The 21,731-nt window shown below is 37.4% G+C and overlaps 1 protein-coding gene across 1 annotated transcript; it reads right to left on the reverse strand.

The window, feature by feature from the left end:
* Window positions 1-1,824: 1,824 nt before the first annotated feature.
* On the reverse strand, window positions 1,825-21,087 carry gabra6b (gamma-aminobutyric acid type A receptor subunit alpha6b). The gene is made up of 9 exons (XM_062432689.1): window positions 20,999-21,087; window positions 20,728-20,852; window positions 20,271-20,338; window positions 19,064-19,284; window positions 18,355-18,437; window positions 17,794-17,937; window positions 17,191-17,343; window positions 12,846-13,126; window positions 1,825-2,085 (listed from the first exon to the last, which is right to left on the reverse strand). The coding sequence occupies exons 1-9, from the start codon at window positions 21,085-21,087 to the stop codon at window positions 1,825-1,827; spliced, it is 1,425 nt and encodes a 474-aa protein (XP_062288673.1).
* Window positions 21,088-21,731: the final 644 nt, after the last annotated feature.

Raw genomic sequence — 21,731 nt, forward strand, 5'->3', positions numbered from 1 at the left:
GAAGTATGTTTTGTGCCTGCACTGTTTTTGTGTCTTTTTTTCTCAGTATGGATTCAGGACTACAGAAGCTATATTGTTTTATGTCATCTGTTATACTTTTTTTCTTTTTAAACTATAACCGCTACATTACTCAGCATGTATCCTTCTTCCTTTATCAAGGAAGCATTTCATCACTGTCAGTTTTAATGATATCCTCATTTCATCCATAACATTTCCTATTTTCGACAATTACTAAAAAGATGAAGACAGTCTACTTTATGTTGCAGTACAAAACGTTTATTTCCTCTAGTGCCACCATGAGGTTGGTATTTTTGTTTTTGAGTGAAATAGCTACTGTTGGATGGATTGGGATGAAATGTGTTTATATTTAAGGTCCCCAGAGGATAAATCCTTATGACTTTGGGGATATCCTGACTTTTCATCTAGTGCCACGAGCAGGTTAAGACTACTTGTCAGTTTGCCCAGTATTTTGGTTAATGACCAAATACCTGGAGAAATGTCAGCTTTGGCTATATATTATATTTAATGCAGAGGGGTAAGTATTACCTTGCTTACATTCTACAGCAAAACATTACCTGGCAACATTTTCACTGTGACCACATTATTAGGCTGATGGTACATTCAGCCCAAAACACTACTGTGCCTTAATATAGGTGTACAGAGCTGCTATCTCCTTGCACACATACTGTACGCACTTGGGTTTCCTTACCATCATTCATATTTCACTGTATATGGAAAGCAAAGACACCTACAGGGTATGATTACTGCATTCCATTTGCACTATAAAGTGCCAGACACATAACAAAACGCTGAATGAAAAATACAGAGCCTGCCAATGTCGCCTGGTGGTCTTGTATCACAATTATAAATCAACTACTGTATCAAGTCTATGACTACGAATTAACTCTGCTGGCACTTTTGGAAAAGCCATATGGTAAACAATTAGAGTTGAGAGGCTAAGAGATTTGTGTGGCTGCTGAAAAATATATAGGCTCTTAAGCATGTTAAGAAAAGAAAAAAAATATATATAATAGAGACAGATACATACTGTGCATTCCCATACTATCCCATACCCCATGATGCACACATACACTCACATGCACACAAAATAGAGAATTAATACACAAAGTCAAGTACAACAGCACTGTACCATCTGTGAAATGTATATTTTATCTGCTTTAAGACATTTTCTGTGAGTGTTGCGGCAGTTATGTTCACTGAAACAGGTGGTGCAGTTTTAAAATATGGCTTTACATATGGTCATGGTGCTCAGGATTTTACACATTGATTATAGACTCTGTGCTATCCATCATACTGTATGTAATGTGGCCCTAAAAGTACTTATTGACAAATGCTGCAATATCACATATACACTTATTACCTACTGCATGGCACCTCCCCATAGACATTTCCTTATTATATTAAAATCCCCCTCTATTCAAAATGTGCTTTTCTTCCTGTTCCTTCAGTTGGATGATTGAGCTTCACTGTTCAGATAGATGTATGTGCAGAGTTTGACACTAGAAGACTGTTTCCTCATTTATCTGCTGAAGGGAAAGTGTCTCGGCGCTCACTGAGTTAAAGGGGTGTAACTATGAGTATGATCTGTGACTTGCATGTATTTTATATATGTGGTGTATATATTTTTTCCAAGTAGCCTGACTGCAGTTGTGCTTAATTTAATCAAATTAACCATATGCAACGAAGAGGTAGTAGCAAAAAAAACCCACCATCCCCTATTCTAGTTAAGAAGCAAACACTACCCTGTGCTCCAAGTGCAACAAAAAAAATACTATAATTATTTGTATCAGACATGCCATCTGTTCACCTGGACATCTCCATGGTGTCCTTGGTGAGATAGACAATCCAGTAGACCAGGTTGAAGGCGCCAAACGAAAGGGGAAAGAGGATGCGTGAGTATTTGTCGATGATGCTGGTGCCAGTCAGAACATTGTTGGCCGGTACAGCTGAACCCTGCTGTAAGAAAGCTTGGGCATTGACGGGTGGGTTGGGGAATGTTTTGGCAGGGCGGTCAAACAGCGGGGCAGAGTTCATTCTCTTCTTCAACACACTACTGGCATCCACCTTGGAGAGGCAAAGAGGAAAGATTAAAAAACTGTAAGAGGGAAAGTCACATTAAAGAGAATATTACATGACATGACATCAGGGTATTAATAATAAAACTGGTGCTGTGCTGTTGTACCCACAGTCATAAAAGCATCATATCTTATGTGCTAAGAATGTTAATGCAGCACTACAAACTGAATCTACATGTGAAAGGACAACATGTCATTGTGGCAAAGTGGAGGTGTCTTATAAAATAAACACAATATACATAGAATTAAGAAAGCAAAATTAAAAAAAAAGAAATCATGAAAAATCCATCCTGATGTTATTTGCACAGCTGTAAATTGATCAGTGCATGTGGGAAAAAATGATGTCTAGAATATCAATGAGTACCACAGTAATTAAGCACAACAATGGAAATCAATGATATTTCTTTTTTCAATTTAATGTAATTTCAATCAACCCATTCCATGAAGATTGATGCACTTGTGGGAAGCAAACAAGACACATTAAACAAAAGAGGCTCACAGTATATTGACACATGGTTATTGCCATGCCTCATCAACTCTCAGTAAACCAGAGTGATCTCAGCACATGCTCCCCGCTCCTACAGTTGTAAATCAGATACAGCATGTGTACAGAGAGAAAGGGAGAGTACATCTGGGTCAAAGAACAACATGTTGCCTGTAGGTAGAGTCAGAGAGAATGACAGAGAGGCTGAAAAAGAGCAATCCCTTTTTTAAAGCAGTATAAAATATTTTACCTGAAGTACCACAGAAATAGAACAAACAGTCTCTTCTTGATGGCTCAAGATAATCCTGGTATACTCAACAGTGGCTCCATTGAATTGTGATATTGTGATCATGGAAATGAATGCATTACAGACAATTAAGGATAAAATAAAATATTTGACATGTCCCATGAGAAGACAGTATACTATATATGAATACACAATGTATATTTTTCTTACATTATTATAGGTATTACTATTTTTAAAGCAGATTTCATATTGAACATTATTATTATTAGTACCGCACTTGAAAATGTAGATTTCCTAAATTATATCTGATTCTGATTGTGTTATTCAGTGTTGAATTGATTTTGAACGGTCTCACAGAATAAACTAGTTCATTGACCAGTTAATCTTAAAGCTGCCAGACTAATTCAGTTCACAGTAAATGTTTTTCCAGACTAAAATCTTGGAGCAAAACTGAACTTGCAAGATTTAGGCTGGATTTGTGATGCTACAGGATTACATGCCCCTCTACAGGTTGAGAAACTATTAAACCCTCTGCTGAGGGGAACCCTTCCAAAAATGCATGGGAGCCAATCTCAAAATAAGACTAGATTTTTCTGATTTACTAGTTGTAAATGTTGGGAAACGCAAAGTTTTCAACCATGAGTAAATTAACCGTTAAGAATTGTGCAGAATGATGTAAAGATAAATAATTAAATGATGTTGCAGAAGTATGATGTTGCCTTCATCTCTAAAACAACCTCATCAGTCATTCCATAGCAGCAGTATTGAGATGTACAATTCTTATGACCATGCAACACTATGGATTTGATCAAGTTGAACCCTTCTAATCATTTCAGTTCTGTGGAAATATCTGACATCAGGAGCATAACCATGGAAACATATACAACAATGACAACAGTCGACAGTAAAACATTATTTTCAGCATTTATGAGATGAAGGTGAAAATGTAATAGGGTGCTTTGGGAGGTTAATGAGGTAGAAAAAGGTATTAAAAAAGCATTGGATATAGATTTAACAATACTATAGCAACAGGGAGGGAGTGGGTATAGGTGATCTAAAAGCTCGTCATCACGACTTTAAGTTCAACCATGACAGAATTACAATGTGTACCTTATCTGTGAGTGAGGTATGCTTTCTCCTGTTGAATCACTACTCATTTGCAAGGTCAAGAACATTTTGAAAATTACAACAACAGGAATGTGCTCTTGAAGGGCTATTTATTTTTATGTTGTAAATGGTTGGTGTCCAAAACACAAACAACATGCTGTGTCTTTAACTGTCAGCTACCCATCAGTATAATGGTTTCTCTTGAGGTAAAAAGATCATACAGTGATTACATGTTCCCTGCATAGTCTGTGTGGTGTGTGCGTGTGTGTGTGCGTGTGTGTACTGTACGTATGTGCGGCTGATCCGATACAAAAGCTATTTTTGATAATGACAACAGGCTTGCTTGGCTTCTTTCTGGTCAAATCCCAGAGGGATCAGCTCCTCTTCGCTTTATCCACTGCACTAGATTTCAAACGGACCGACTTTGACGCAGGGAGGATGGGCACTGACTGATGGATGTAGGGATGTTGTTTGGGTGTGGGAATGCATGTGTGGGGGTGGGTGGAAGCTACACGTAAGTGCGTTTATGTGTAGGTGTGTGTGTGAAATTAGGTTACACTAACCGTATTCTGCCAATATGCCTGACATGGGAGCAAGTGAACCGAGGTTCATTTCTGTGGGTGCTGAGTGGGTGTGTATACGCTTGTGGATGATTATTAGGAGATGGTGGAGAGGGATATGTGTATGTAAATGTAGGCTATTTTTTATATTAATGTATGTAAGTATTAGCTATGGAGCTATTTTTTGTTATAGTAAGGAAATAATAAAAAGTTATGAGGTAGGGTTACATGAACAATACAATGATTTTCTTGGTTTATCTTTCCATGCCATGCTTTTGATGTTTTCCCCTAAAGTTTGAGAAGGAAATGCTACATTATGTGACCGCATGCTAGTCTAACAAAAAACACAAGGGAACACATGCATGAGCATGCTGTTAATGTGATACACTTTCCTCCTGTATGCAGAAGATGTTAATGTAAACATGTTGTGCATGCAAGCCATAAAACACAAAGAAAAAGAAGACAGTGATGCCAAATGTAATATTAAATCAAACTGGCATTTACCAACGTCTGTCATGGAAGGGAGTCTTGGTTTCATGCTATTCCACTGATCTACAGTTGGTAGAGATAACATGCCAAGCAATGTGCAAGCAAAAGGCAATGAGTGGAAGACTGAAATTTGTCAAAATATTTCAAATATATATTTTTAAAACTTTGAGAATATTTCATGAGGGAGGAAATTCCTTTAACAGATTTGCCAGGCCTCAAGGATACACACAATATGTGTTTTTGTGAAACACTGAATGTAAACATAAGCCTGTTTATGAAAGAAAAAAAAAAAAGCAGCCTGTACCTTGAAGTACAGTGCATGACGCCTTTTCTTATCAATAATCTTGCTTTTGCTTGAAAATCATCACACTCATTCAGTCTGATTACTAGGGCGCCAGGACAATGGGGCAAATTCTTGAAAGCATAACTGGTCTGATTTACTCAGGATGTCTCTGCACACAAGCTGTGATCACCACTCCTGTGATGGTCAGCACCTGTGGCTGGGTTTATAAATAAAGTCCCCTCTGTCTAACTCCCCCGTTTTCTTTTTTTGCCTCCCACATTTGTTTTAATTTCCTGCATCACGTAATGCATCACCTACTCACACACAATGACAATTTACATATACACACAGATAAACACCCCCCTTCCCCTTTATGTTTACATTTGTATATTTGATTCATTTAAATAACCCTTTGTCTTACGGTGTTGTGAGGTTTCCTTTCCTGCTTTACCTAGCAGTCATAACAGGTCACAATGTTTTAAATCGTGACTGGTGGATGGTTATTTCTATTCCCAGTGATACAGTACACCATTGTTTTTTCCCCTTTCTCTGTGTAATGTAGAGTCTTCCCTCCTACATATTTGGTGAAAGCAGTCATTTTCTATGATGCATCCCTCCCACTCACTCTTTCTCTCAGTGTAACACACTCTCTCACACACAACATAACACAAAATCCAACAACACTAGCCCCTCACATCACTCTCTCCATCTTGCTCCACCAAAACGGACTGGGCCAGCTTTCTCAGCCTGCACTCCACTTCAGTGTGGTGGCTGCCCTTCTTCTTGTGAGCCTGCAGTGATCTGCTGGATATTCCCTTAATCTATGGCTCTTACATAATCTGCAGCAACATCGTTCACAGAGCCACTGGCTGTCTCCTCGTGTCACTCTCTGTGGTTATCACACAGTTACAGTGCAGAATAGAGGACTGGGAGAAAGGGATGGATGGCTGATAGATACAGTGTAGATGGTTGGATGGATAAGACATTGTATGGATGGATGAGTGCATTGTATGGATGTAGGGGGAATCATTTACTACAGATTAAGTGTGTGCATATATATGTGCCTGTATATGTGTTTAAGTTTGTGCTGCAGATTATATGTGGATGCATGTAGGACTGTGAGGATAAGCATGAATAAAGTGGAGATTTTGCTGTTCACTCTGTGCATATATGGACAGCATGTTCAAGCAAAAAGAGAGAGAGAGAGAGAGGCAAATAAGAGTTGGTCAAGAGATATCTGTGCGCATGGGAGAAAGGGGGAGAGAGTCTGTGAAGAGAGAATAGAGGGTGCACATTAAGAGCACAGCGGGGGGAAAGAGGAAAAAGCAGAAAAAAGAGGGATGAAGTTTCATGTTGATGCATTTTTGTTTGTGTAGTGCAATGGAGGTATAGACGAGACATGAGCTAGAAAATGATTTTCTCTGGGGTGACGCAGAGGATGGAAGATTGTATATATTGTGCATTGTTTACATAGCACAAAGTATATGTGACAAATAAGAGCAATGGTAAACAGGGGTGGGAAAGCAATATTGTTGAAAACATTTTCTGATCAAGTCAGAAAGTTGTAAAATTATACATTAGTCATATAAAAAGAATGTAAACCTTGAGAAAAGCTGTCCCACTGCCACTTAGTGATGTTATCAAAAAGAAAAGCATCTGTACATCTGTGGTTAAAACATCTGTATTGATCTGTTGTCAGTGATTCTGCAGTGTCTGTTATCCACAGCTGTGTATACTGTATGAAAAGTTTCTCCTTCAGTTCATAAAATCCCAGCAGTATCTGATGGCAGCAGCAATGATATGTTGATAAATCTGCAGCCTCTGGGATGCTGCACCAGAGTGCAGTGCCATTTCGCAAAGCCATTCACTGTTCATTAAATCAGCTGATGACACTAGGCTGCTACAGTATAACCACACGTACCTGTACGCTCTCACAATGGCATTAAGGGTGGGTGAAAAGATCAATTCTTAGATTACACATTTTTAAATGTTAGTTGTTAATGTTGACAGACAGAAAAAGGCAGAACTCAATTGCGAAAGCAGTGCATCACCCAGACAGTCTACAGAATGCACACATTAAAGTTATCTTGTTCATCTTCAAAAAAGGCAGCGGTTACGAGCGTGTTTTGATTTAATTACCTTTGCAAGACAAATGTTAAGTATACTGTGAACTTTTTTCCATCACTCAGAGGCTTGCAGCAAACTCTAGCAATATGAAACAAGAGCTGCTGATTAACAAACAACCAAACCAACTCTGTTGGGGTGAAGAAAATAACTTAGTGCTCAGTCTGCTTCACCTCAAAAACCCTGAGCCCGCTCAGCGTGTTGGACAGCAATGGTTTCCCCCCGAGCTAACTTTGAAGTAGAGAGGCTGCTCTCCACTGCTTGAGACATGACATTAATAACAACATGAGAGCATTTTGCCTCCCCCTCAGTTTATTCTCATACATGCAGGAGACTGTAATATGCTTTCAAATGAATTAATTCATTAATTAACTTTTTGAGCCACTTATCTTATCTGCCATTTAGGTTTCATATTGCATTTCAGTGGACTAACAACACTAGTAAATGGTTTGGTACACAGTATACTGGATCAAGAGACTGAAAATGTGCTTTCTTTCATTCAATTGCAAATCAATTGACACCAAATGATGGGAATTGAATTGATTTGTGAGATGCCCAAAGATTCCTAAATGGCACATTGAGATTTCAGATTTCCTGTATTTGTCATTCTTATGATCTTGAAGAAACAAAGTCATGTTTACCCTTAAAGCACATCCGAGGAAAAAAAACAGTGCAGGATAAAAATTAGAAGGCTCTCCTGAATAATCAGTGTTATGTGGATGTTAAACCAGTTGAACAGCTGGCTATGACCATCACTACACTGACCAGCACAACCAGTCAACCCTAAAGCCACATACCAGTCTCACCAATCAGAGCACTGTGACAAACACTTTAAAGAAATACTCAGTTCAACAGAGCAAAGAAATTCAACTGCCAAAATATGTCAAAATACAAAAATCTGAATAAACGCTAAATCTTTCAAAATTACAGAGTAAACAAACATCAACTGGAGAGAAGTCTCTATTTGAAATCACTGAAGCCATCAGAGGAACATGCATGTTACTACAACCACCTGGACATTGCAAAAGAGATACATTTCCTCTGCATGTGTCTTAGATATGAAAGCAGTAAAGACAAATATTATTCATGGCTCTCTGACCCTGTCTGATGATAAAAATCTCCCTTTTCTGTTGGGAAACACCGCAGAAACACTGCAGGACTAATAGTACAGTATGTCATCATGACAAGACAGACATAATAAATGACCTGTAGACCTGTTTAATGTATAAATATCAACATGCATGAGGCTTGTGACACTCACTTATTTGTACAATTAGCCAGAATGTAGGCTGAGAATTAAGTATTAAGTATGTGCAACTTGTATATCTTGTGAGCATCCTTTAAAAGCAGAGAACAGGGCTGAATTTTATTTTACTCAAACTTGTTTTCCGTCACAAGAGAAAGGAGAAGGAGAAATCTGGAGAAATTGGGTTTTTTAAGTTATTTGGTAAATATCTGTTTTTCTTTTGTTTTAATCACAACAGCTACTGACTGTATCATTATACAGTGCAATAAATCATTTTACGCAACACTGATATTGAAATTATAGCCTCATATAAATTACTGATTGTAAAGTTGGTAGACTTTGAGCTAGCTAGTATCTTAAAAGTAGTCCTTTTTAATGTTTTATTTTACAATGGCAGCCAAATGTTGTTAATTGGCACTGAACTTCTGTAGTTTTAGTTGTTTTGCTTCATCCCAATTGGTAATACATTGATGAAGGCTTAGTCAACAACAGCATGCATTTGCATGGATCGGCTGTTTGAAGTTAAGGTTGTAGATTGCAACCAAATGAATACCCGTTGCCCTCACTCCTCCTTTTCAAGTGCATAGGAGAACAAATGGTGACTGTGAAACTCATGACAAGATGGCAGTATAACATGGAAGGCTCTATGGAAAAGGACCCGCTCCCTATGTAGATATCAAGGCCTCATTCTAAATGAAAACACAATGATTGTTATTTTCAGGTGATTATAAACTAATGAAAACATATGAATATCATATTCCATTTCTACCAAGACCAATCCGCTAGATGACATTAAAAACTACACATTGCACCTTTAAACATATAACAAATATATGTTACTACTTTGATTTCGATGTTTAAGCCCAGTAATTATTTTAGTGTGAGGTTAAAGTTAATTAATTGAGCCATAGCTAAAGAATACTCTGTGTCTGAGCCCAATTTGAAATCACGGGCTGTTGTAGAAATGCTATAGGGAATGTCTTAGTTAAGTAATAAACTCGTTATTTTAATCACATTACTTAATATTAGCACATACAAATATAGTAATATTGCCATTATGTGTGCACCATTTTTATCTGCTTATACTTAGGTTTGCACAATTAAACCAACTTATAACATTTTGGAAGCAATCTTTATAACCATATTGGCATTACGACATTCATGAGAAAAATATTTTACATTTGAAAATATGCTGCATAATGTGTGATTGGCAGGCAGCTGGCACATTTTGTTAAGTTGGCAATCTGTAAAATGGGTCTGCACTCTGCAGTCACCACAACTTCTGTCTGAAATATTTACATTACGTTCATTTGTGCCTTTATTTTTATACAGATAAATGAAGAATTCAGAAGGATCGCCACAGTTAAACTTGAGACAATGTTCAAGGCAAAACTGGACCAGTACCTCTCAAAAATAACATCGTTGGCACCCTCAAGAGGATGGACTTCCAAAATGAATATTCATTACATAAGTAACATGCTGCTAGAGGTATCATTTCAAATAAGAAAATATGCATATTTCTAGTAGGTGATGTTGGGTTAGTTGATCATGATTTATACATTATCTCAGGCTTTGGATGGTGTATAGAAATACAATTTCAATTGAATTCTAACATTGCCTATTTTTTCCTGGGTTAGTTAAAAGGTTGTTTGCAACACTAACACTTATAAGTGCATTATGTGTCAGATGTTTAGAGCCTAGTCCTCTGCTCCCAAGCAGCTAAGAAAGAATTAATTAATTCAATCCAAAACTATAAATACCAGAGCAGAAAACAGATGAATTGTCAGAGGGAACATGGTAGGCAGAGTAAATGTACTAACACAGTGAAATTTAAAAGCCATTTTTAAATTAAATTTGCTATTAAGATTTTCCACATTAGACCATCATTCAGCAAATAAACAGAGTTATGGATAATTATTGATTAGCAAATGTAATGATTGTTTTGTTTGATTGTTTTTGTTTCATAATGCACAATTGAAATTGAGAATCCCAACTAATTAATTGAGTTGCCTTTAAAATTAGAAATGTATTATTTGATTATACTTTTACACAGTAGAGATTGGTAAATGGTACAGTCCAGGCCTCATAAACTTCATCCTTTATTCCTAGTGATGTCCTTATCAAAAACCTAACCTCATGGACGAGCAGTTTTAACATTTTTTTCTTATTCACAGAATTATGTTTTGGAAAGAAGTAGAGAGTTTGCTGTGGCTGTAGCTTTGTGGTGTATCTTAGAAAAAAAGGAGCTTTTCAAAGAGCACTTCAATCACAGAGTTAAGGACAAGACATACTATACTTTGTGTTATTCTTGCTTTAAATATGATGACTTAAAACACTGACGTTTATTCTGACCTACTTATGCCAGGATGGTGGGGATATTACCAATGAAGACATGAAGGTTGTTGTAACGGGGGTGCAATAATGTCTGATGCAGCCAGCGCAAGGATTGATGAAACAGTGATTGAGGAAACAGAAGTCCTGGAAGACCTGAACGTACCCAGAGCCTGTGCCTCGCTAATGGAGCTGATATACGCATTCAACCTCAGCTACCCAAAAGAACTGAAAAATGCTTTTGAAATGTGTCAAAAGATATTCCTTGATCTGAATGGCCTGAAAGCCAGTCTGACTGTAATGTCTCTAAAGAATAAACTGCTGTACAAAAAATGTGAAGAATTAAGCTATCCTCAAATTCAACAGGAAATGTTTCACTATTATGTTTGTACAGTTTAGTTGTGTAACATCCAGAAGTTACTGCTTAATTTGTACACCTAGCTAAGACTAATGCAGTTTAATACAGCAGCACTACAATAAATCCTACCAGCATGAATGTTACAACGGTCAGTGATTTTGAGAGAGTTTTACAGGGGTGTTAGTTTAACTTTATGGTCATTTTGTAGGCTGCAGATTGTGATGTTGAACTATTCAGTCTTCCCTCTCTGAAATAAATGGGGTGGACTAAACAGAAGCACGTCAATATAATGCAATATAGTTTTACAACAAGCACAAAGCCCAATCTGTACAGCATCAAAATGACAATAATGTTTAATAAACACTTCCCTAAAGCCGTCTCAGGAACCAATAAACTGGAAATTGAGTTTATGTTGATCAGATCTATTTCTGATATTTTATATGATATCTGATGTATTCTTTTTTTGGCAGTATTGTTATGAATCAGATATGTATTTACAAAGTAATGGAAAAAACACAAAAGTAATGGATGTGTTTTTGCCAACACCAGCAACACAAAATATATGTATTCCTTTTCACACAGTGTCCAGTGTTATTTTTCTATTGTTTTCTAAAAAATGCACAAGTCATGAAGTACTAGATTCAGTTCAGGAGATCACTCCTCCGAAACCAACAATAATAATTTGAGTATGTTGTAATTTCTGTTTTATCTTGTTTCAGGGGAACTTCCTAGTAAAATCCTGCATATAGTTGACTTAATGTGTTCATTTGGAGATCCTGAACACATTATAAGTTTTGGTTAAAACTAATTGTTTTTATTTATTTATTTATTCATTCATTCATTCATTTATTTAATTATTTGTTATTGTTGGAAGTGGAAATTTCATGCAGTAAAACAAACAAAAACATTTGTACATAAGCTGACATTGAGTTACAATGAACAGTTTGATCATGAAACTGGAATTGATATGTTATTTATTCTCATAGAAGTAAAATATGTTACTAATACTAATTAGTAACTAATTAATTAGTAGAGTAGAATAGAATTAAAACAAAGAAGTTAGAATAACTTAAATGAAGTAAGTTGCCCATTTATTAACACCAAAACTTTTTAATTAAAATGAAATTGGTTCAACTTAATTAAACTTGTAGAGGACAGCAAATCATGTTGGTTGTACTAAACTAATCAAGATAGTCTAATTATAAAAGTTCATGCCTGAGTTGGAATAACTCCATGCAAATTGTTACCTTTTTAAAAAAAGTTGAGCCAGAGTATTCTTTTTTTAGAGTGAAAGATGCACATATCCTGAGTTTGGGAATCTGATTCAGAACCTGATCTGTGTCTCATGTTTTCACCAGATGTCAAAAAACAAAGTAAATAAATGAAGTCTACACCTGACAGCAACATGTTAAAGATCTGAGGCCAGCCATCTTCACCTCGTTCCTTTTCTTAAATATGAGTTTATACAGGTTTATAATTTGGTCAGAACATTTAAGTGTGAAACAGTGAAGTAGACTTACAGAGGAAACTTCCCCGTCGTTCCCTGTGGCCGCAGCTGGAGCTGCAGCTGCTGCTGCTGCTGCCTCCTGAGCTGCTGCCTTCATGGCCGCTGCCTTTCGCATTTCCCGGTTGGCCTGCAGGGTGGAGAAGTAGTTGACGGCCGCAAACTCAATCAGGGCAGAGAAGACAAAGGCAAAGCAAACTGCAATGAACCAATCCATGGCTGTGGCATAGGAGACTTTGGGGAGTGAGTGGCGGGCGCTGATACTGAGTGTGGTCATGGTCAAAACAGTGGTGATACCTGCATACAGGAAGGAGACAGAAGTTAGTAAGTGCTGCTCTGAACCCCCCGTAAAACGACAACTGGTCATTTTTTATAGTTTTTTTTTTTTTTTTTTTTTACACAAAAGAGATATGACATTTTACTTAGTGAACTTTAGAGGTGCCTGTAGACATACTGTTGTAGCTCCTGGCCAGAGCTCCACACTTATTGCACTGAGATGATGACAATTATATTGATCTTCTCATCTTAGTTTGACCAAGACAGCGAATGAGCTAATTTCCCAGAACATCAAACTATCCCCTTAATGCTATTTTGTTAAATGGCTCATTTTAGCAATGGGTCAAGTATAATTATGATTTCTGACAGTTTTTAGTATTGATTTTCTTTTCTTTTTTTTCTATGAACATTATGTTTTAGGGGTATATACATGACCAATGCAAACACATTGGAAACACAACACCCCAGTCACACAAATACAAATAGCTACCATTCAGACTGCCATTGGACTTCAAAATGTCTTTTCTCCAATCCAACATATCAAATCTATCAGATCCTTTCATCAAAGCCACTTTATTGTTCAAGTGGAAAACTAAACTGCATCATCTTTTAGGAAATTAGCATTTCAACTTTCTTAGAAAAATATACTATCTGGCAAATAGCATCTGTGATCAATTCAGCACACTGCAGAAATGGCAGCAGTTGAAGTACTCATGTCTTCAGTATTTATTAGACTAGCCATCATCAGAGATGATACAAATAGTTCATCATGTTAGTTAAATTTATCATGTAGTGAATCATTGAAAGAAAAGGCCTGAAAGCTGATAAAGTGATCTAAGTGTTTATTTAACCAAAATGTTTCTGTATTCCTCACCCCAGAAAAGACACATCTCAATATGTAAATGAAACTGTAAATGCACAAGAATATATATAGTGCATAAAACTGGTATCCTACATATAGGTAATGGAGATTGTTTGGGAAAAGTAACTTTTACAGGATAATACACTGTTAAAATCACATTTTCATCTCAATTCAGATTTTTAACATGCATGTTAGTGCTTGTGCAGAGTATTGAATAATATCAACTATTTGCATACGCTACAAGTTTACAATTAATAAAATCTTTAAAGACAAGTTGTTAACCACTTATTAATCACTTGGATGGATGCACAATTTTTTATACTGCATTATACATGGTAACAAAATAATGAAAAATGCCAATGCACCATGGTGTGTACACAATTGATTTTCCAAAGGAATATCCTTGACACATGGCATCAGCTCTGTTTCATAGCACATAACTAAAATGTCAAGCCATGTGGTATTTCAGCTCCATAAGGTTTGCCAAAATGTCACTTCAGAGGATGCTAATCTGTCCATAAACAGACTTACTGGCACGCCAATAAGACAGCACAAATATCTGAAAAACCCGGTATGATGTCCAGACCAATGCCACAAAGGATGTGTTTATATGTTAATAAGCATTTCTTAATATGAAATATTGGTGGGATGATAGAAAGATAAACTTAAGGAAGGATGGATGTGTGTGGAAAGATGAAAACAATGCAGGAACGTTTCTCAGCTGAAATGAAACTATGTCAGAACTTCTAACCTCTGGCCACTGGCTTAAGTTTGAAGCATACACTTCCGAGATCCCTTTGAGCATAGCCTCTAAGACACCATTTATGCATTCACATGGATAATTTGACAGTTTTAAATTATTTTGGACTACATAAAAAGTCCACAGCAGGTGCATTTTAGAGACACTTTTAAAGTGTCAAACTTTCAAAACATACGAAAAAATAAATATGAATTGTAATGTTGCCAAGAGGAAAAAGCCTTTTGATCAGTGGAGACTGATTTTCTCTGTCCCACCCATATTCCATCCTTATTAAGTCAGATAAAGATGCTGACAATGAACATCCCTTTTAATGGCCCATTAACAAAGTACATATCTAATTCACTTTCATCAAGCTAAAGCAAGCAGGGAAAAAGGGCCATTGAACACTGCTGTCCATGTTTTTTATTAAATGTGCGCTGTAGTTGTGCACATTTCATTAGCAGCCTAAGAACTTATGGGGGATTTAATGTGCCTAATAATGTAACAAAAGCATTTTCTACACACCACTTCAGCAGTGAAAGCTAACAACTCTCAAACACAGCACAACCTCCTCCAATAGCCAACCAGCGATGACTGTCTATAGCTCAAGCACAAGTTAAATGATTGTAAAGGGGAGGGGGAACATGCGAAGAAAGCCTGTCAGGGTAGGAGGAAGAGGCAAGTGAAAGAAAGAAAGAAAGAAAGAAAGAAAGAGTGTGGGAGGGAGGGAGGGGGATGAAATATAAAGACAGGATAGAAATGAAATGCTTGGGGCATTTATGAGCTTTTATAGGAAAAAGCAAGGTACAAATTAGGCCACACTCAATTAAGTCTGTGAGACTTGTGCTCAAGGGACTTTCAGCTTTTAGCGAGGTTGTTGACAATCCAGCGCACAATGCACTATGGCTTAATGTACTGTCAGGGTGGAACACACCCATATAGCAATTTGTCTTCTCTCATTTTCAACTTCCTATCTCACATAAATCATCCAAAGCATTAATGCAACTTAGTCAGGCAATGGATTTGCTGGTTATATTGTCTGTTGTGTTTTATATCAGAAATAAATATACAACTACTGTACATACTGCAAACCAAAGTTCAAGTTCAAAAACCAAGGAACTGTAAGAAAGAACTGTAATATCAAGGGTGCTCTGTGTTTGCCCAGAGCACTGTTTTAACAGCAGACCATCCATAGAATGAGCAGTTGTTTTTTCTATACCCAATATTGAGTGAAATGAAAACAGCAGGACAAGCAAGGTTAATGAGATGCCACAGATGTGCTTTCCACATGGGGTTTCAACTTGAATGCTAACACTAATGATTGGGATATATTCTCTGAAGAAGTGTGCAGGCTCGTTGGAGCACTGGCTCACTTCATAAGACAAGTGCAGACAACAGAATCATGATCTATAAGGGCCAGCAGTGTTACTCCACTCAACTCCAGCTTGTTGAGGTTTAACGTGAGGGAAATTAAATTAAAAACGATAGGAATGTGTACGCGCTTTGACACACTTTCCCAATTTCATTCTCTTTGCTTTGTCTCTGTCTTTTTGTCTTTCTCATTCCTCTCAGTCTTTCTCTCTCTCTGTCTTTCCTCAGTGTCTCTCATCCTCTCTGTTCCTGAGGCTAGAGCTTGGTGGCAAGTGTAGCGTAATGTAATGTGAGCAAGCGGAACCTGTGAGTGCTCAGAAGCGGGCCAAGTAAACAGCCTCCCCCTCTCGGCCTTTGCATGACCAATTTCAAAAAGGACATTTATTCCCAATTAATTCAGCCCCACCACAGCGGAGGAGGAATATAGATAATGAACAAAGGTTAAAATATACTGTGATGGCTGTGTCTGTCTTTGTTCTCTTGCCGAAGAATGCATTTTAAGGACAACTCTTTGCAGTTTAAACCAATCAGAGTGCAGTAAATGGAGAAAAAGTATGCTTGCTTAAAGTTAACAGAGCTAGACTCACACTAGGGTCAAGCAGTGGGTGGTAAGTCAATAAATCTGGAGAAGTTTCATTCGGGTTTTGGATATTTATGGTAATAAAGAGTTTTGAGAACTCAGTTAAATAAAGCACAAAAATGTATTTAAACTCTTGGAAACTAAGACTCATCAAAAGATGTAAGATATTACATTGGATGCACAGCTTTAGTGATTCCTGATTCTCTGTTCAAATTGACATGATTTCCATTTTATTCCCACATTATACTTCACTTTTAAGTAATTATTATCATGCAAAATGATAAGTGAGAAGATAAGAGAAGAAGACAAAATGTTCAATTATCTACAAGACCATTTCTTGCAATTTTCGGCAGCCAAAGTGAGAGTAATTCTGAAAATGTCTAAGTGATTCCAATTGAGGAAGGAAGTGATAAACAGCATGTGCACTTCTGTTTTGCTTCTGTCTGCATAAGCCTTCTTTTTTGGAAATAAGTTTAAAACTAAGAGTGGAACTTCTACAGCATATGAATAAACTGGAGTTAAAGAAATCTTACCAAAGACAGTCCGAGCTGGAACTGATTCCTTATTAATCCAGAAAGAGACTTGGGCCAGGATGACAGTCATAATACAGGGAATGTAAGTTTGAATCAGGAAAAAGCCCATTTTCCTTTGCAGATGGAAGTGGACAGTCATGATGACATATTCACCTGAGATTGTAAACACCAAAGACATTGTGTTTCAGTTAGTGGCAAATTAGCAATTCATAGACAAAGTAGTAAGTAGTAAGATTGATTGTTTTTCAAAATATATAACATATAATAAATAATATTTAAATTCATCTATAACATTCATAAGAGCATTTTAAAGATACCCTATTTGGTTGGAATAAAGTATCTCAGTTACTACATGAGGTATCATACTGTAACTTCAAAGACACATGCTGTCTGGTTCACATTCATCAAGAAAATAAAACATATCAGACATGTCAGAAGGTGAAACCTGCAAGCGCTGTACTGTATATCAAAATAACTACAGATCACACTCAAACATGCTGCTCAAAGCTGTCACATAGTATCTTGAAAGGATTATAATCTAAAGTCATACTGCTCATTGGACTGGATCCAGAATTTAGCACATTTATAATGATCTCGGCTTACCTGTGTTGGACTTTAGTCTCTCGCTTGACACTGTTTGCCCGATGAGATCGTACTGCAGCAGGCTGGATGATTCCTCTGGCACCTCGACAGAAGACAGAGGACCTTTCTTCCATGTGTACACAATCTCACTGATGGGGTAGGCATCTAGACGAGATGGATATAGAGCTTTGTCAAAATTTAGACATCTACATTTCACATAAGTGATCATTAAGGAACCTTGACACTTTGAGGAGATACCAGGAAAAGGTAGAATAGTTTACTGATCCTGGATTTCTGGCTTAATAGCATAAATTAAATGAATAAATAAGTAAGCATACAAAAAATAAACACACAAAAGCCTGATCTTCTATACACTTAACGCATATTGAATAAGAAAGTCTTGGCATATATTTGTTTATTTATGTATTTTTTAACAGTTCCTCAAATGTGCTGTATACGTGACATGTCAAACTGAAATCTTTGAACATATGCTGTCAAGCAGTCAGTTACTCAGCAACAGAGTGATCATTTGAGAGTGACACCATCTGTCAAACCAGTGAGGCTTAACAAAAACAAACTCACAACTCCCAAACTTGAGCGGGCAGGCATGGCCGTCCATCGGGAAGTTCATCAGACGCATGGGGCACTCTGCATTTATAGTTAATCTGTCAGAATAGAGAAGGGTTGAAGCAAGTGTTTGATTTATATTTGATACAGTGTTACTGACGAAGGAATGATTACAGTTTTAAAATGAATTCAACCAGTGGGGTGCTATGCTGTACAATGCCTGTCACTAAAGCTAAAACAAAAACTAGTGGATTGGTGGTGTAGAAGAAAGAATTTAATGATTTTTGATATTTTGAAAATAGATCATGTTTTTAATAGAAAAAATATAATAGCTGAATTTCTTACAGCGGTAATTGACCACCAAGTTCATTTCTAAAATAATAAATAATATGGATAAAATATAGCATCATTATTGTTTAATAAGTGATGCCGATCCTCTTAGATATTCTAATTACTTAAAAAATGTGTGCCATCAGTTACTCTAGGGGAATTTTTTTCATGCTATGCATATCTCCTTTTGGAACAAAGCCGGAGTCATGTTTGTTTGAATTGCTTTCCAGGCCTGTTTTCAGTATCAGATGGTCTTGTTTTGGAATGGCACTCTTTATTTATTTTTTTCATGTCTGTGCATATTCTTGGATGCTTGTTTGTTTGATTTGCTTTCCAGGTCTGTGCTCTATTCCGGTCTTGGCTGGGTTTGGAGCTCACTGTCCAGCACTGTTACCTCATGGTGTAGAGGATAGTTCCGTTCTGCATGATGCGGAACAGCTTGTTGGGGGTGGTCATGTTGTGAGAGATCGACCTCTTGCCATTCCGGAAAAAGGTGTCCGGCGTCCAGATCTTGCTGACCATCAGGTTGTTGAGCCGCATGATCTCGATGGGGCCCTCAAATTTCAGCCTTTCGTCAATCCATGACTGACGGAAGAACACATCCATGGTGTACTCCTGGACAGGGTTTAGAGTGTGGGTTAAGGATTTATTTACTACTACTACTATCACTCCTACTGCTAGTGCCACTTCTGCTCCCGCCGCTACTATCTCCACTACCCCCGGAGAGAACGGCAGATGGGTTTGTGAGCCATGGTTTTCATTGGAACCTGCTGGATAGAACACTGGCAGTGTGATTATTAATATTTTTTATTTTTTATTTTTAATTCTCGAATGTTCTACTGCTGCTGCCAGTACAGTCAAATTTTAAAGTTGTGTTTGTGCATATTTATAAATTTTACATTCAATATGTTAAACTATTGTTATTTGTTTTAAACGAGTTAATATGTTTTTTTTAGATCAATTAGCTACTATGTAGTTACTATGTAGTAAATGAAGTGATTTGTGATAAATTCTGCAAACATGAATAAAGTTCATTTCATACAGAGTCAGCATAAAGTCTTGAGTATGAGTCCATCATGGATGCTTTTAGATCAAATGGATGGACTTACTGCTCCAAAGAGCTCCTCGTACATGCCTCTCAATAGAACTGCCACAAGCTTATCACATGGCAGTTCGAGTAGGCGAGTAGGCTTTAGATGCTGTGGAACAGTATCTAAAGCCTAAAGCCTGAACAGTATAGAGAACAACACACATACAGCTCTCAGCCTATCCCATGTCAGGAGTAGCCAGCCTATCCTGTCCCAACATCAGCCACATCTCTCTCACTCCATCTCTGACGGGGGGGATTGTCAACCAGATTAAAATTCTAAGCTGCACTAATGACATCCTGCCCAAATGCTGGAATAATGAAGGCTGGGAGAACCACTTGACTTGAAGCTGTATGCACAGAGTTTCTGAGAAAACTGTGCATATTCGTTACTGTATTCACACAATAGCAGTGACTTTGTTAATAGGTGAAGAGACACATCCATGTGTATGAAAGCCAATGTAGAGCCAAGTAGCCTAAGTCAGTGTTTCAGCAGTCAGTGGGGTTTACATACCATCTCAACATCTGAGACAGGTCCAAAGCTGGTGACAAAGATGTCAGTTTTGACCTCTGTAACTGGACCTAAAGCAGAAGAATAAGTAGTTTCTTTTATACTGACAAAAACAATTTTATATTAGACATTTAAATGTTTTATGTAAATTGAATATATATATTTTGAACGTATAGTCTGTACACACAAGAAAATGGCCACTGAAAATAAAATTCGTTTTAAAAGACAAGGAAGAACATCTTTAATCTAAGTGTATTCTCAAACTCAGTTTCAAGTTGTTAGTTGTTATTGCTTTCTTATTGCTTAAAAAGTAAACTCTAATATTTAACCATTACAGCACAAAAAACAAAACTAAATGAACACGAGTCACATAACTACTGGAGTAAAACTTTATCTTCTGAGAAATGGAACATCGATCCAATTATTTATAAAATACAACATGGCACGGTTAGTATCATACCTCCAAATCCAGGTCGGAGCCTGTTGTCATACCCATCCAGTAATCTATCCAATATGCGCGTGATGTTATCCAAATAGATACTGGTATCACCGCTCTGATTTCCCCAAACACTGCTGGCACTGTAACTAAAGAGCATATAATCAAAGCTTATTTCAACAGTCACGAAAATCGCTGGAAATATAGAGTTTCCTAAATGTGCATCCATCCACAGTCTTTGGTTGCCGTGCGTAAAAGTCCGAGAACACGCAGAGAAAAGAGTTGTCATACTCACCAAGACAGAAATAAGCAAGTAAAAATGAAAGCCATGCCTCGCAGACACCCCACAACTAGAAATCCCTGGTCAACTTTTAAAATCAGCATATTCCATCATTTAAAACCATGATTAAACGCGGGTCAGGTCTTCTTTTAGTTGTGAACCGTGCGAGGATATCGCACCAGTCCAACACGACTTGACTTCCCTTCTAGTGCGGTTGCGCCCGCCTCAGCCTGAATCGCTCAGTTGGAAAAACCTGAAGAGTTTTTAAGAGAGTGGAGAGGAGGGACGAGGGGGGCCGAACAAGCCATTTACAATAAGTAAACTGGTCTCAAGTGCTATTTGGATATTTAGATAAATGTTTCTGCTTCATGGAAATAATGTCGGTTACTGTGCATATCTGATAAAGAAGGCTGGAGAGAAACGAGCAATGGAGAGAAAGGGATAGAGGAGGGGAAATGAAGGAAGAGTGAGAGAGCTTGTAACAAAGACAGCACTATTATATCAATGGACAATATACCTAGTGACCTTTAATTTTTAAATGATATAATTTGCTACACCCTCTCAACATTTTTTACCTCTCTCTCTCTCTCTCTCTCTCTCTCTCTCTCTCTCTCTCTCTCTCTCTCTCTCTCTCTCTCTCTCTCTCTCTCTCTCTCTCTCTCTCTTTCTCTCTCTCTGTGTGTGAGAGTGTGTGTGTGAGAGAAAAACACAGGCATTGGCCATGCAAAGACAGAAAATTGCTACTAGA

Source organism: Scomber scombrus, chromosome 14 (assembly GCF_963691925.1).
Source record: "Scomber scombrus chromosome 14, fScoSco1.1, whole genome shotgun sequence".
Lineage (NCBI taxonomy): Eukaryota > Metazoa > Chordata > Actinopteri > Scombriformes > Scombridae > Scomber > Scomber scombrus.

What these genes read in the sequence shown, in the direction of transcription:
- gabra6b (XM_062432689.1), bottom strand. Translation starts at nt 21,087, where the DNA reads ATGCTGATTTTAAAAGTTGACCAGGGATTTCTAGTTGTGGGGTGTCTG. An exon ending in CCCGCTCAAGTTTGGGAGTT is followed by an intron (nt 17,938 to 18,354) that starts GTGAGTTTGTTT and finishes CATCTCGTCTAG; the next exon opens with ATGCCTACCCCATCAGTGAG. An exon ending in TCCAGCTCGGACTGTCTTTG is followed by an intron (nt 13,127 to 17,190) that starts GTAAGATTTCTT and finishes TCCTGTATGCAG; the next exon opens with GTATCACCACTGTTTTGACC.